The following is a 15458-nucleotide window of genomic DNA, read 5'->3' on the forward strand; positions in this document are numbered from 1 at the left end:
AAGAGTAGCGGGACAGTAGAATGCGACCGACTGCAAGGGGAGATCAACGTGAGAACGTGCACTTCGGATGATAAAATGAATGAACGACAAAGCAGGAATAGAGCGCCGAAACGCCGCCAAGCTTTCCGCTGCAACCCACAACCCACAAACTACTCAATCCATCACCCGCCTGCGCCAAAGGAATCTCGAACCCTGGGCTAAGAGTGAGATAACACACGTTGTAGAGAAGAACCACAAGGCCAGTCGTGAATAATTGGTTTTGGCCATATGTTGGTGCGCTTCTGAACCAGCTAGTGAGGCGGGTGGTGTATGGGATGGCGAGGAGGGAGAAGGAGTAGAGGAAGGATTTGAGGTGAGGTGCAGAGGGTGTTTGGCTGTCCACTTATCTGTGAGAGGAGATAATGATGGGTGTATGAGCTCAAGGATAAGGTTCATTATCCTGCTAATAAATGGCATCCGCTCGCATAGCAATGGTATCACGACCCTGTGGATCGACTTCAGCGAAACACCGAGGCTTGTCGAATCCAAGAGCATGGACTGTCAATATGAAGTCTTTGTCGAGGACCGTCCTGGACGACCAAGTTACGAACATTCGTCGTTCAGACTTTTTCCCAATGCGTGACTTGTAGTGTTTGCGAGCAATCGTCGGGTGAGTAGGACTGCATATCTCCTGTATCTTTTCACTGGTTATGACGTCCGCAGCGATTTTGATGAACGTATCTTCATTAGTTGTAGAGGCATCGAGCATAGCTGCTGGAATCTCGCCGTATCGTTCGGCAATAGCCATCGGAAGCTGTAGACGGACCTAGTCCCGTCTGCCTTCATCCAAAAGATCCATTACAAACTGTTTGCTCTTCAGAAAAAGTATTCAATAACGAGAGTGCACTTACTGTCAATCTTGCTGTGACCTTCTGTCGAGCGGAAATTGAGCCAATTGAGATCATGAATACTGCAGTAAAGTCAAAGTCAGTGCTCATCCAGTATCATCGAAATGTGCCAGTCATACTGTCGTGTGTCACCCATTCTACAAGTCCTGCAGTCCTTCCAGCATCTATTGCACTCAGGGAAGCTTGTGCGGCTTCTGACTTTTCCTTAGCGACACTGACAATAACGCGGCCATCGGCATGCTCGAGCTCAAAGGCACAAGCAGCAGCGCTCGCTGGAAGAGGGAATACATATTTGGCCCGGCTGGTAGGGCTATCTGATACGTTCTCAAACACTTGCGAGAGCACAACCCTCGCAGAGACTAGTATGAGGAAAGTGACGTGCTGATCAGTGGTTTTCGTCTGCACAGCGATCGAAATACGCACTATCGACCATCCATACTCTCACATCGACCTCTTGAAGCGGCAAATGCAGAATGCCTTGGTCCGGAGAGTGATGAATAATTCCTGCGTGTTTGCTCATACTGAAGTGTCGATATAAGGTGGAGATAAGGCCCATAGTAGATCCTTGGTCGTTTTATAATTGGAGTTTGACGCCCGGGCTTCCTGTGTTGCAACCCATCATCCTTTGGAAGCGTAAACAGGAATATCTCAGGCTGTGATATGCTGCAGTTTTGATTCCTGTGCACGAGGCGGACGAACTGCTAGCTCCAAAAACTTCTTCCAGGGAAAGTCGAGGACTGAATGAAGTATTGAATCCGATTTGATACTGCCGAATTAGATATTTCAGCGTAGCATCAATCTCAAATAGATCCGTCAGCAGGAGGACATCTCTATCCCAGAATATCCGGCCCATCCGACCCATCTCTTCATGGTCAAGTGATAGTTCATCATTCTCGTACATGCGAAGAGCCAGTCACTCTAATGTGAGACAACGACAACATATACGCAATCAGTTAAGCCACCTTTTGGTGTCACAAGTCTACAACATTTCATTAGAATCCTTGGCACTGTCGAACAAGCTCGAATTCCGAAACGCACTTCAAGAGAAACACTGCAGCTTTGTGCGATGAGCTACCCCATCAAATATTAGTTACAACGTCGGAGTTACCAATTCGGCGAGTTTGAAAGCTGCAATAGATGCTTTAGATCCGTCAAAGTGCATACTTAGACGCTCACAACATTCTCCCGCTATTGTTCGTCCCGTGGCTGACTATTTTGGCACGCCGCAGCCTAGTCGTCTGGACGATCGATACGTCGCACCCGTTGTGGTGCAACGAGACCATCCAATTCAGTCCTTAAAGTTGATGTCTTCATCATACCGTTAACGTCTAAAAGTGTGGTTTAGCGTGGCTAGTCATGGGACTGGACGACACGTACAGCTCGGTGACTCTTCAAAGACATAGGGTTGGTCGTCTCCATCCGCAGCGAATCCCCCATCATTCAACAATTCATCATCATCTTCCTTCTCAGACTTGCGATGACCTGCATTCTCGTCGCTTCTCAAAGAATTAGTCGGTAGTTATACAGAAAAAAAACACGAATGACGCACGCTCCCTTCTTTCAACCTCTACCCTTCAATGGCTTCGGCTGCGAGTCCAATATTGCGGATCACGAGTTTTCTACAAGACGGTGAGCAGAATATGATGGGACTGACGTGATATAACGCGCCTTGATATCTATAAAGTGCGTGAAAAGATCCGTCTGACCGAGAAGGTACGAGTATCGTTTAATAGCATCGGTAATCTAAAGCGAGATAAGTGCCGATTTTGATGGAGATGAAATACCAGCGACAGGTCCCTAATCGAACACATGATAGGTTAGAACCGAGGCTGAACATGAGGAGGCAATGTCATGAACGCGCCTCCTGCTCATCATCGTTGACGAGCTCATCTTCTTGAGCACTCATGCCCTCGTCGATGTACTCGCTCTCGCCGTCATCCGCTCCCTAGCTTTGCTAAGAATGAAACACGGTACTTCAATTTCAGTATGGTGTTACATGTACCACACGGACAAGGATGGCCCAGGCCGGTTTAACTTTCCGTCAATTGGTCTTGCTCATAGTATCGATCACTAAGCAAAGTTTCCTGCTAGTCGTAAGGTCAACCCGAGTTCGGCATCAGAATAATTGGCGCAGACCGAATCATGCATGATAATTCAAGGACAAGAATCCAAGATCCAAGTTCAACTTGACGTTTTGAAGACGGTATTACATAATTACATGACGTCCATTCTGGGAGTAGGCGTACCAGTCAGCCAATTATGTAAAATCGTTTCGGATCGATCCCCTTTGATCAAGTCTAATGTTCAACGTTGCAACGTTCAACTGCCGAACTATTATGTAGTAAGTAGTGATGAACAGCGGCTGGCTCCTACCACAGTGCATCGACAAAACTTATTTTCTCAGGTGTGCCGCAGTTCACATCAAGTTCACACGATCCATAGGTAAGTCCGTCGTACGTTTTGTGACATTTAACTGAAGTGAGGCCGCGTCGATTATCTAGCGTACAGTTGAAAAATCCTCGCGATCTTTCAACAGATGCTTATAAAGACCACCTCAAGGATTGGTCTTTATTCAAATACTAGCCTTCGAGGCTAACGATAGATGAAGGATTCAAGTTGCGCAGTGCATTATTACATCTTCATGCGGCCTCCCGATATCAATCTTCAACAACAACAGTTATTCGTTTCGACAGCCTCCTAAACTCGAGCTTTAGTGGACCACAAGCAAGACTAGGCACGATTGATCATTTCAGATAACTTCAAACATCTATATTGCTCGAGTAGTACGGAAATTTGTCCAAAAACAACTGTGCTGATTGGCTCCGAGCTAGGCATTGCACCATCAACCATAACACCAAAGTGAAAGGAGAAATACGACTCGCGGTATCATCATCACAAACCAAGACATTGCAGCAATTTTCATCTGTTTGGCAATCTTGTGTCTGGTTGAAACATGCACTGACGAACATGGCTGCTGTCAACGCAACAACAATGGTGAGGTAGGAGAAACGCATTGTTTGTGGGAAGTGGAATGCAACTCGAACGATATCTCCGAGGATGGAGAAGTACTGTAGGACGATTGCTAGCTTTTACATCCTGCATATACTCATGGGCGCGATTCTGATCGATTTAGCAGAATTATTATTGCTGTCAGATAGCAGAAGTTTCGGCAGAACCGGCCGGAGCGTATCCAATTGATCATGGTCATTGTATCATGACCTGCCGGCAGGCATCGACAATTCTCTTCGTAACCATGGTATACTCGCTCAAATTCCCGCTCTCTCACTCATCGCTTTATCATTTGAACCTGCAATGACGAGCAGCGACTTTTTTCTCACTCGCTCGTTGCTCCATTGTACGCGATATTGGCACTGTCTTTTTCTTTGTTCGTTGACACGAATAAACAGTGTGTATCTCGTCGATTTTTCACGCGTGACAACGCAGTATACGGTTGAACGTGCGTAAAAAGATCAGCTCTGAGATCCAGAACTGTTTTTAACAGATCTAGTCAGTCCTTAGCATTCATTGAACGTACTTGCGTAAGCGAATCTCAAGGGAAATTGCCTGTGATTCACTGTCCAGGTCGAGCGATAAGGATTGATTGAATGTAAAGTAATCCGTGGAATGCGGTGGCTTATTAAGTAACCGCACCTCGACCTCGACGAAACGAAACGAAACGATGATGGAGGGCTATTATGCACCTCTAATCATTTACTTTCTGATTGAGAGATTACATTGTATTGCGCACATGCAAAATGACCTTCAGATTCAGTAGAAATGTTCATACTGTGGTAGCATGGCACGATGAAATCTGAAATATGTCCGCTGCAGGACACGTAACCGGTCAGCGTCAAAGTAGTTGCCTGTAAACGTGCGGGTTTTGCATCAAAGGACTTCATGGCGCACTCGCCCTTGGTCACAACATGTAACGTGCAAGAATCCCCAAGGATTGGATATCGCTATCTATAGACCAGGTGCCACAGGGACTTGGTATACATCGGTTGCAATACAACCCTTAAACAAACAGCCAATTCGAGGAGAAGTTTGTTATCATATCAATGCACTCTATTTGGTTAGTTGACTTGCTTTATGTAAAGGGGGTGGGTATGATATGGCTGTGACCTCTCGCAAATCGAGTGTTTGAATAATTGAAAGCAGAAGTGTCGCATGAATATCATGGACTTCAATGATAAGACCTTGCACAATACAGGTGAGAAACATATACGCAGATGGCAAGGAAAATCGTACTAGGACGTAAAGCAGGACAATAAACGGCAAGATACATGCTCCTTCCGATATCTGCCTGACTGCACGCCTGTTCGCTCAAGCTGTGGCGCACAAGCTAGAATTGACAACAAGACAATTCAACATGCCAAAGTGCGATCCCAACGATGCTCCGATGATAAGCAACGGCCCGATCATTAACCACAGTGCCGGGAGCCCGAAGATGATCACCTTGGCGGAGATGAATGAAACCTCCATCTTCATTGCGATAAGGCCTGTAGGAAATACGTGTGAATGCAGAACTGACAAACGAGAAGCTCAATAAACATACCAAATATTAGTGTCAGCGCCTCTGCGCTAGGAAGCAACCACGAAAAGACAACAAAGAAACGGAGGATACCAGGAAGCACGCTCATATGCCAACCAATGAGGAATCCCCTGACAGCGAAGAGGAATTCCAGTGCAACAGCGATAGCCATCGTAACATAAAGAGCGTGAAGAGGTGCCCACGGGAACTTGGAAGAATGCTCCAAGAGCTGCAATGGACCACATCCCGCGGTTGATAGTGAGTGCGGCAAGTTGTTGCTGCAAGTTGAACGCCATAAGCTTCCTCTCTGAGACGTGCATCATCTGCCCAAATGATCGAGACTGTCACGATACCGTAGAGAGAGCCGGTAATTTGAATGAGGAATGACAGGTATGCAAGGTAGCCTGCATTGCAGACGGAGTGATAGAGGTCAAAAAGTTGCGTGCTGAGTCCAGGGTCCATTGACATCACACCGACGGCCTTTTTGGGAGTAGCGGTGGAACGATCTGCAAGCCCGGGCCATGCAGCAAGTACCGTACGCTTTGCTAGACCTGAGCCCAATAGGGCACTATCAGCTTGAACGCCTCGAACCGGAACTCCATAGATGCAACCACTTACTACCCGTATACCTTTGCTCTGCAACATAATTACAAGTGGACGTTTCCGAGTGACCTGGGTCTTCTCTGGCTTCGTTATAGTATCTCACGAAGGAACTCTGCAGTCGTGACTCTTCAATGGCCTCAACAACCTCGTTGGATTTTCCCATGGAGAGAAAAATAGAAGCGATAACCCAGGTCTGGCACCATCCAATTGCCGCAATGATAGGTGTTGATAGCTGGCAGGAATAATTGAGGATGAAGTCTCGAACACTGTTCAACCACATGCTGCGAGTCGTGAAGCTGAAAGCTGAAAATCGTGCACTGAAGAACTCAGGCCCTAAGGCCTGAGGCTTGAGTGTCGTTTAGCGCTCGAGAATTGATCGTGCCATCATTCGGGTCAAAGGAAGCTCCGCGAGTGGCAAAAATAAACCTTACTATTGCTAACCGTTCTGTGTTAACACCTGAAACACGGCGGAATAAAAGTGTGTGACAGATTCCATTCAAATTTAGGGATAAATTCTTAGTATGGAATACAATATGGTCTACATCAAAATTCATAATCAAAGCCTGAAAAGGTCCACAATTAGTTTTGACCCCAGATTCGAAAACAAATTGGGAATATGTATGGACAAAATTGCTGAATTTGTTAGCACGGATCTGGCTTATTGTTAAATTCATAATCAGATAATGAAAATGACAAGTATATATGAGACACAAGATTCACATATAAATAGTAAATATGCCACATGATCAAATATGTATTAAATTGAAACTCTGCTTTAAATCGGTTTAGGGAACGGAGCGGGACTGTGTTTGGTAAGCCAAGGGAGGAAAAATTACAAATATGTACATGGATATGTCTAGAGTTAGATTCTGACAGCAATCTTAAAAATTTGCATGTTTCATATGAGTTCCCCGCTCAGTGCCCCGCTAAGCGGGGCACTTGTTCGATTTGAGTACAAAAAAGAAGGGGGATCGTTTGACAAGCACCGTTTTTGAGTGGGATTCCATAAGAAAATCAGTAGTTGACATAGTTGTGCATGCCCTGATCTATGGCAGTAATTGTCGACCGAACAGTAACCAACAGAATTCAAAAATTGCTCTATACAAAAAAAATGGAATCTAAAATTATAAAAACCTGCACAGAGGAATGAGATCAAGTCGAATAGCAAGTCAAAAATGCACCGGGAGTCTGATTCGCCAAGATGTTCCGAGTAGTACTAGCAAATGTGTACAAGAGAAGGGAGAAATAGAGTATTGTACATCTAACATCCATGCTGGAGCATGCGAATGCAACCTCGGTGAACAGAAAATCATAGTCGTGCATGCCCTGATCTATGGCAGTAATCGTCGACCGAACAGTAACCAACAGAATTCAAAAATTGCTCTATACGAAAAAAAATGGAATCTAAGATTATAAAAACCTGCAGAGGAATGAGATCAAGTCAAATAGCAAGTCAAAAACGCACCGGGAGTCTGATTCGCGAAGATGCCTGCCGTCCTAGCACGCATGTTGGGAATTGAGATTGATCTCTGAGTCGTCAAGATCACAATAAGACGAAGAACAGGAGACCTGTGACCAAAAAACGCACTGGGAGTCTAATTCATTAATTTCGTAGACTAGGACCGCTACAATAGATAAGAACCAGACATTAGAATTAGAACAAGATCACAATAAGACAGGTAGAACAACGAACGGGGGACCTCTGACAAAAAACGCGCTGGAAGTCTAATTCATTAATTTGGCTGAGTGCTTTTGGACAGCCGAGTCATAAATCTAGATGCGGGTGGATGAAAGCGATAGGGGCGAGGGACGTGATGCCCGAGGCACTCACAAGTACTTTGAGGCCGGGAGCGATCGACGTCGGTCTGCGTGACGATTTGACATGAGCTATCATGACCCCATGACCGAATGGAATGACTTACTCAACGGCTCAGCGGCGTGCGCGAGGTAGACCTTAGTTCTTTTCATGACCTGCATAGCGTTTGGCAATACACAGTTGAAGACTAGATCCGCTACAATGTAAACACGTATACAATAACTTCAGGTTATAACAATCTACTAATCTACAGACTACATCTACATGAGATTAAGTTACTGTTATAATGTTGCGTATGCGGTATGATAATAGGGGAAAGGAAAACAATGAAACCATGATTCGGGGCCTAAGTAGTGAATTCCGAGACAGTCAAAACTCCGACGGAATTATCCGGCAGCCACTCAAACGCTCAGACCCAGAGCCGCTCAGCCGGTTCGGGTACTTCCGGCGGAGTGTAATCCTCCCATTCACTACTTAAGCCTCGAAACCTTGTTTCGAAGGTTCCCTTCTCTTGCCATCATCATTTAATTTAGTTGTTAACTTTGCGTAGTAGTCAATGTCATTATGTTGTCAATGTTATCATTATTATCATTATTATTGTCTTAGTACTTGTTGCATGAAAACAAAGAACTGTCTGTAGTCGTTCACTTTGCGTAGTAGTCATTCATTTTGTTTACAATAATAACATAACAACTAAGACCGACCAAAATCATGTACTACACGTGAGTACAAGGTAGTCACTTCGACACTGGAACGAACTAACAACTCATATCCCGCCAGCGACCGATCCGCGCATTGCTAAATAGCATGTCCTGCTGATCATGAAGGTAATAAGTTCATATTCACCCGCTTAACAAGTTTGTCTAACTGAATTATGCCCAAAGCGCGTCCTGAATGGCGGTATTGTCGCCACTTCAAGCCTCTCACCATCCATTGCGAATTTCCCCCTGAACGAGGTTATACCCCTCCTCCTTTGACACAGCATCAAGTGTTTTCATGCGACACAGATTCATTGTCGCCTGATGCCGTAGAACAAATTCCGCCAGCAATTCCTTTGCCCTCCAAGATTCCGAAGCCGCGAGGAGAGGTTTCCCGTCTCAGTCGGGGCGGATACAATTTGCAGGAGACACTTGGCTGGCCTGCGTCTGAGTATGAAGAAACCCGCGTGCGTTTTTGTTGTGTCTGTCCCATCTATCTGTTTAAATTGTTTTCATGCAGGCTTTTGTTTCACAACTAGCCCGTGAATACCTCAAAGTACATAAGTCATGGAGGCTCCAAGCACAGCCGCAGTTAGCCATTGTCTATGTAGAGGTGGGTTTCGGTCTTATGGACAGTCTTCGTCACTCATTTCCTGTAGGCGCAGAAACGATATCCTATCCTTGAACGTTATGAAGGAAGTTGGGTCATCGGTGATATGCTTCGTATTTTTTTGAAAAATAGTTGTAGCCGTGATACTTCGGCATAAGAATGCTTGCTTTATAATACCATATTCTAAAGCCAAAAAATTACATAGAAGCAGGTTAGTTGACTGATCGGTATCAGAAGTGATCTACTTTTGACCATATCAATAGATATGGCTATTGAACCATACGAAGTACATCACTTGGCATGAAGCAGATGATTTTGTAAGTTTTATTCTACAACAAACAGTAAACCTTTATTCATCATTTGTAGCAACTCTATCATACAGCATACTTCATCTGTTCTGGTGATATGGCACTATTGTACATGGGATACTCTGGACGACTCTTCGAAGTTTGCATGCTCAGTCTGGAAAGTGTCCAGGCATTGCGGCAGGGTATCCTTACTCTACTGATTAGGAACATTGATGTATCGAAAGGTTCGTAAACTTACCTGTTTTATAGACCATGCCTGATTGTGCAGTTGCTGCAGCTCCAAGGGATAGAAGGCTACATTTTACACTGTGGGGGATGATATAGTTGATTCCGTTGAGGACTCATCGTGTAACCATGAGTGAGGTGAGGCAGTCCTGTTGAAGCCCCTAACACAACATCATTCATACGGATTGCTGTGGAATCAATCATCTGTCTTACACTGTGTTTCCTGACTTTGGCTTCATCTGGACTCGCTTCAGGCAGCATAATCTCGTCAACATCCACATCCAGCAATGCAGTTTGCAGCGCAATGTACATGCGTTCGCGTAACTGTTCAGTACTGACATGCTTAATCTCACAGTGACGATCGATATACTTGTTTACACGTGTGTGTAATCTGCGAACAAGTTTTCTTTTTTTTGGCGATTGGTACTGGTACCACTGGGCCTCACCACAGTCGTTTGTCGTCGAAACGATAGCCAGGGGTCCATTCTAATTTAAAGTAAGCAGTGTCCATAAGCGGCGAGCGAGATATTACTAACCTCGTCATCTACCATCGTGGTGTCCGCACAGCCATATGTTCCACTCCCTGTACTAATGGGCAGGTCGAGATCCATAGCGAATCCCATCCACACATCCTGACATGCTTAACGATGAGGAATTGTAGGTAGCTGATTTACTTACTTTGTCATCTTCACGTTGCCGAAGTTCACGTTGATAGGACTTGATCGATGCCTTAATGCCCCATTCCAGTTCCTGCATTTCGTATGCGTTCATGGTTCCCCTGAGAGAGCGCGGAGAAGGTCTGCCATACGGGTTGAACCTTGCCTTGAGAGTGTTATCTTTGCGAGAAATTATTTTCGATGCCATGAGTTGCATAATTGAGCACTTACTTTCTGATTTAAAAGCAGTCCGGGCAGTTTTGTATTGAACAATAGGCGATTTCATCACCGATCAAGTCAGTATCCCCGCGATCAAACTCTAAATCATATTGACGCTTCTCCGGTCACATCTCCATGGTTGTCAACGGACAATTAGCCAATTGTTTATGCTGCCTTTTGTTTAGAAACTTCACGATCAATTTGACTGTCGGTGCTGGGTTTGTAGTTAAATACGGGCAACTTTCCTCCTAAGTGTCTTCACCATGGATGCAAGTCTCCAACTTCAGTCAAAATTATATTTTCGCTGACGCCGAAATAGTTTTCTAGCAAATATACTCTCACTCGTCACACCAAGGCGGTCAATATCTTGGCTGTGAATATGCATGGAACATTGCTCCTTACTGGAGGTAATCAGCCTATCTCTCACTTAACTTGTACTGACAGCCAGATAGGTAACGATAGTCGAATAGTAGTATGGAGCTTAGTGTCCGGCGAAATGATTCAGGAGATATTTACACCAGCAGCAGGCTATATCAGTGCCATTACCTGGATGCACGTCGACGATCGTAGTGAAGCATCATTTGCATTTGGCGCTTCAGATGGCAACATTCAAGTTTACGAAAGGAGCAATGAGGTATGTGAATAGGGGTATCACTATTGGTCTTGCTGATGACAGTTGATCAACTCAGGCATTATTCGAATTCCAGAGCACGACCATCGGCCACTCAAGTGCGGTAGAGTCGCTTGCTTGGGATCCCGTCCATCGACGATTGGCGAGTGCCGGTAGTGGTCGTCCGCATGTTTGGAAATTCACATCAGACAGTGAGATGCCCAGCCGTCGATTATTGCATGATATTGATTGTTGTTAGAAACTCTCGTGCCTATCACCTCGCACCCTGAAAAGCAGCCGTATGTTGCGCGCACGGTACACTTCTACGACAACGGTGCTTCCCTTCTGGTGTCATTTCTGGAAAGCGGTGAAATGTTGGTTGACGATTGCATCCTTGTTTTCAGTCAAACTCTTGCTTTCAGATTCTGCTATTCTATCGAACCTTGGGATTTAAAGTGGCGCAAGAAGGTGCAGGGAAGAATGTAAGTGAGGACTTCGTCCTCCGTACTAGATATTCACTCTTATGCTGTAGCGGTAATGCCGTCCTCGAGGGCAATTTCCTCCTCGTGAGCAATCTCAAAGATGGGGTGGATAAATATGCTATTCCTACCCTATAACGTGTACAGTCCTACAACCATGTGATCCTCTGTAACGTTCCTCTGCAAATCTCCATTGCTCGCGAGGCGGGACTTGTTTTTGTTGGAGGTGATGATGGATTTGCTCGTGTATTCGATTACAATACAGGGGCATATCGAGGACAGCTGACACATGGGAATCGGGGCGATCAGATCATCCCCGTCGCAGTAAGTCTGGAACTTGATATACATTACCATCCATACTCACAATTTGTAGTCGCACGAAGGGCGTGCTGGGTGCACCGTTGTCACTGGCAGTTGCTTTAACGGACACAGTAACGTGAAAGTCTGGGAAGAAGGCGAATCGGTATGGTCGAGAATTTCTTGTGACGGTGATAACTAATCAACTTCAGATATCGATGGAGGAAGATGTGATGCCTGCCCCGCCCCTTGCGGGAGCTTCGTCCACCTTGCAACTTGCTCGATTTGCTATAATCTGCGTGTTGGTAAACATTGCCATGCACGCTCTTCATTCAGGGACATTAATGGAATTTTGCCTGCGGCTTCATGACACTGTAGTCAGTGTTATTTGGGCTGTGTAAACGCATTGTTCTGACTATTTCATAATGTGCACGAGGTATTTACCCCGCCTACTCATAAATTAGAATTCAAATAGCCTTATGTGATTTTCTGATCATCATGTTTAAAGTAAGTTATAATATCGAATAAACTACAAGCTGCTTGCACCCCGCTGCGTATACGACACAGAACGGCTTCAAATCTGAGGAAGAAAGAAAGACTGGCCCCCTCAAGAATCTACATTTGCCACATCCGCGCTACTCCCTTATGCGCCCAGTATCCTCGAGGTCGTCCACCAATTTCTAGCTGACGACGAAAGATATGATTCCGGCGTGAAACCCTCCTTTGCACTCGCCGGCGGTATGTTTAAACTTAAAAATAAACAAGATAAAATAAAATAAACTACCCTGGCCTCTGTCACCGACATTGACAATTACCTTTGCTGTTTTAGAGACAATCCATCCAGCTTCACTGCCTCTGCAACTACCATGTCACCTCCTCTCACGTGCGAAATATATGTGGTTCGTACAACTCAATTTACTCTCCTCTTGCGAATGAAGTTTGACATCTTTCTTCGCTGCAGGAGATGCTGGAATCGGAGGAGAAATCAGAGTGGATTATGGACGTCGATGCGGATGTCTTCATGGTTTGCATCTCTTAATTCACTTGTGATGCGCTACGATTTAACTTTCACAGGAAATACTAAAGCTGGAGGGGGATTCAGACGGGTGTATGGACGTCGATGCGGACGCCCTCACGGTTTGCACCTCTTAATTTACTTGTGACGCGCTACGATTTAATTTTCTACAGGAAATACTGAAGCTGGAGGGGGATTCAGACGGGTGTATGGACGTCGATGCGGACGCCTTCATGGTTAGCACCTCTTAATTTACTTGTGACGCGCTACAATTTAATTTTCTACAGGAAATACTAAAGCTAGAGGGGGATTCAGACGGGTGTATGGACGTCGATGCGGACGCCTTCACGGTTTGCACCTCCTAATTTACTTGTGACGCGCTACGATTTAATTTTCTACAGGAAATACTGAAGCTGGAGGGGGATTCAGACTGTTGTATGGACGTCGATGCGGACGCCTTCACGGTTCACACATCTTAATTTACTCTGCTCTAGTCCCTTGAGGTTTACTATGGTTTTTATACTCTGCAGGAAGACATGCTTATTGATCAGGCGGTGCAAGCCGCCGGAGGCAAGCAGATGTAGGTGGGATGAAATGTAAGTGTTACATATGACCCAAGTAAAACCGACGCCTGACTGCACGATAGCCCCGTATTTTAGTCAGTTTTGCGCTCGCTCTATATGCTTGTCTCGATTCGTCTATCCGGATATCACTCACTACATATGTACATACTGCACCCCACTCATCACATTGATCCCCAATTTTGTTGTGCCTCGCGTTACCACTTACCTGTGATCGGATTTAATACCTGTCTTGATATAAATGCCGAACATTGACTTTGTTGATTCCCAGGAGACCTTGCAAAAATATGCAAACCTGTCCGATTTCATTATTCCTACCAATGAGACTCTCTGTGAAAGCGGCTGAGTGCCTTCCGCTGATCTGTGTACGGCCCAAAAGAAACTAGCCTGAAAGGTCAAATTCAAATTAACTTCCGCTTTATTGGCTGAGTGCCCGCAGTGGTTAAAATTCGATTAATTTCACGATTAGCAAACACTCAAACTATTTGCACAGCGGTACAGCTTGCTATGTGTTCTGAATACAGACTGCTTAGGATTACTCTTACTATTGTGTAGTGCCAGCCGAAGTTGTGGGTCGAGCTGCAGGTGCTAGGCATTTCTATCGGAGCTTCAACTGAGTCTGATTCACTACTTAGGTAGCGAAACCTTGATTTCTTGATTTCCTTTCTCATTCTACCCCTAACAAGATGTCATGTATAAACTTCAACAGACACTCAATTTCATAAGGATTTTTCGTATGTCCTTTATATAAGGACTTGTTCTACACTTGTTGTAGATACATGGACTGAATATTGTCAGACTTCAATTTTGCAGCTTCTAGCGCTGTGGCGGAGCTTCATGCTGAGTCTGATTCTGATTCACTACTTATCGAATACAATGCCTAGTTTGCTTTTTTTCTTTTTTTCTTTTCCCCCATCGTACGTGACAACACAGAATTAACTTTTACTAAATTTAACCAATCAACTGATGTAGTTGTACATAATATATTCAAACGGAACTATAGGTCCTTATCTGGTATCCGGTATGATGACGACGCTTTACGACCATGATCAAAGAAAAACTGATAGCTACTACATATAGATTTTTTGATGACAACACACTGCGCTTCATCTTCCCACCACCATGACGAGCACCTCAACATCTGTCATTTTGCCGAAGTTCAACTTGCCGAGTGCACTCCCCTCATGCCCCGACCAGTCACCCATGGACAGACTACTAGACAAAGCTCTTGAAGGCAACATCTTGTGGGAAGAAACTGATCTCCCTGCCACCGCTCCTTCTCTCATGGATCGTATTATTCCGACATCGAGTCTCGACATATCAACTATCGAGAAAATTACTTATACCACTGGAGCACATATACTCGTCAGTCAGAAGTGGAAACTAGAGAGGAATGTATTATGGGGGACAAAGAAAGTGAAGAAGCAGAAAGTGCTGGATGAGGTGGTGAGGACAGGGGACGAGGATTCCTCATCTGCGTCAACTTCAACTGACGCCAGTGACCAGAGTTGCGACGCACTGGAATTCAATCCAACAAGACCGAAAAGAAAACTGCCTTCGAAGGTGCGGACACGAGCCCAAAGATGGGCACGTCTATTCAACGCCATCCATAATGTCATGCGCATGTCATATAAGGAGACGTACCCTCATCGCTCGCCTATGTACCCTTTCGAGCCTGCAGACATCAAACGCCCGCATCGGCAATGGTCACCGGAGTTTTGCAATGTTCCTATTCCGGACGCGACCAACAACCAGAAGCCCGATATAGTCCTCATCGATCGTGATGTTCAACCAAAAAGTTGGGCACACGTCCTAACATGCGTCGAGATCACCGAATCCGACCTCGGCGCAAACCATAACATACCGTTGTTCAAGGGGGTGGTCACCAAAGGCTACCTCATGATGTGAGAACAGCCCTGGCGC

General features: G+C 45.2%; 6 protein-coding genes across 6 annotated transcripts; 3 read left to right on the plus strand and 3 right to left on the minus strand.

The window, feature by feature from the left end:
* Positions 1-713: 713 nt before the first annotated feature.
* Positions 714-1623, minus strand: F5147DRAFT_408096 (vault protein inter-alpha-trypsin domain-containing protein). Its single transcript, XM_041429645.1, has 4 exons — positions 1311-1623; positions 1007-1246; positions 891-949; positions 714-844 (listed from the first exon to the last, which is right to left on the minus strand). Exons 1-4 carry the CDS (start codon positions 1441-1443, stop codon positions 806-808), a joined length of 471 nt encoding a protein of 156 aa, XP_041287510.1. The 5' UTR covers positions 1444-1623; the 3' UTR covers positions 714-805.
* A 3295-nt stretch (positions 1624-4918) lies between these two features.
* Positions 4919-6319, minus strand: F5147DRAFT_719684 (uncharacterized protein). The gene is made up of 5 exons (XM_041438768.1): positions 6037-6319; positions 5710-5969; positions 5443-5626; positions 5136-5386; positions 4919-5083 (listed from the first exon to the last, which is right to left on the minus strand). The coding sequence occupies exons 1-4, from the start codon at positions 6299-6301 to the stop codon at positions 5211-5213; spliced, it is 885 nt and encodes a 294-aa protein (XP_041287511.1). The 5' UTR covers positions 6302-6319; the 3' UTR covers positions 4919-5083; positions 5136-5210.
* A 2392-nt stretch (positions 6320-8711) lies between these two features.
* On the plus strand, positions 8712-9302 carry F5147DRAFT_585054 (uncharacterized protein; the record flags this gene model as incomplete). The annotated part of the gene is made up of 3 exons (XM_041431833.1): positions 8712-9002; positions 9056-9148; positions 9195-9302. The coding sequence occupies 3 exons, from the start codon at positions 8712-8714 to the stop codon at positions 9300-9302; spliced, it is 492 nt and encodes a 163-aa protein (XP_041287512.1).
* Positions 9303-9794: 492 nt separating this feature from the next.
* On the minus strand, positions 9795-10542 carry F5147DRAFT_778997 (uncharacterized protein; the record flags this gene model as incomplete). Its single annotated transcript, XM_041442223.1, has 4 exons — positions 9795-9839; positions 9892-10164; positions 10215-10310; positions 10357-10542. The coding sequence occupies 4 exons, from the start codon at positions 10540-10542 to the stop codon at positions 9795-9797; spliced, it is 600 nt and encodes a 199-aa protein (XP_041287513.1).
* A 507-nt stretch (positions 10543-11049) lies between these two features.
* F5147DRAFT_778998 (uncharacterized protein) lies at positions 11050-13433 on the plus strand (the record flags this gene model as incomplete). The annotated part of the gene is made up of 13 exons (XM_041442224.1): positions 11050-11187; positions 11243-11375; positions 11423-11645; positions 11696-11729; positions 11790-11966; positions 12016-12105; positions 12152-12240; positions 12769-12838; positions 12901-12963; positions 13014-13076; positions 13128-13190; positions 13242-13304; positions 13356-13433. The coding sequence occupies 13 exons, from the start codon at positions 11050-11052 to the stop codon at positions 13431-13433; spliced, it is 1284 nt and encodes a 427-aa protein (XP_041287514.1).
* Positions 13434-14657: 1224 nt separating this feature from the next.
* F5147DRAFT_657161 (uncharacterized protein) lies at positions 14658-15443 on the plus strand (the record flags this gene model as incomplete). The annotated part of the gene is made up of 1 exon (XM_041434225.1): positions 14658-15443. One exon carries the CDS (start codon positions 14658-14660, stop codon positions 15441-15443), a length of 786 nt encoding a protein of 261 aa, XP_041287515.1.
* Between the last annotated feature and the right edge of the window lie 15 nt (positions 15444-15458).

The sequence above is a fragment of the Suillus discolor genome (genome assembly GCF_016758755.1).
Source record: "Suillus discolor strain FC423 chromosome Unknown F5147scaffold_79, whole genome shotgun sequence".
Taxonomy (NCBI): Eukaryota; Fungi; Basidiomycota; class Agaricomycetes; order Boletales; family Suillaceae; genus Suillus; species Suillus discolor.

What these genes read in the sequence shown, in the direction of transcription:
- F5147DRAFT_408096 (XM_041429645.1), bottom strand. Translation starts at nt 1,443, where the DNA reads ATGGGCCTTATCTCCACCTTATATCGACACTTCAGTATGAGCAAACAC. An exon ending in GAGAGTATGGATGGTCGATA is followed by an intron (nt 1,247 to 1,310) that starts GTGCGTATTTCG and finishes TCCTCATACTAG; the next exon opens with TCTCTGCGAGGGTTGTGCTC. An exon ending in AGGTCACAGCAAGATTGACA is followed by an intron (nt 845 to 890) that starts GTAAGTGCACTC and finishes AAGAGCAAACAG; the next exon opens with TTTGTAATGGATCTTTTGGA.
- F5147DRAFT_719684 (XM_041438768.1), bottom strand. Translation starts at nt 6,301, where the DNA reads ATGTGGTTGAACAGTGTTCGAGACTTCATCCTCAATTATTCCTGCCAG. An exon ending in TCAGAGAGGAAGCTTATGGC is followed by an intron (nt 5,627 to 5,709) that starts GTTCAACTTGCA and finishes CATTCTTCCAAG; the next exon opens with TTCCCGTGGGCACCTCTTCA. An exon ending in GGCGCTGACACTAATATTTG is followed by an intron (nt 5,387 to 5,442) that starts GTATGTTTATTG and finishes TATTTCCTACAG; the next exon opens with GCCTTATCGCAATGAAGATG.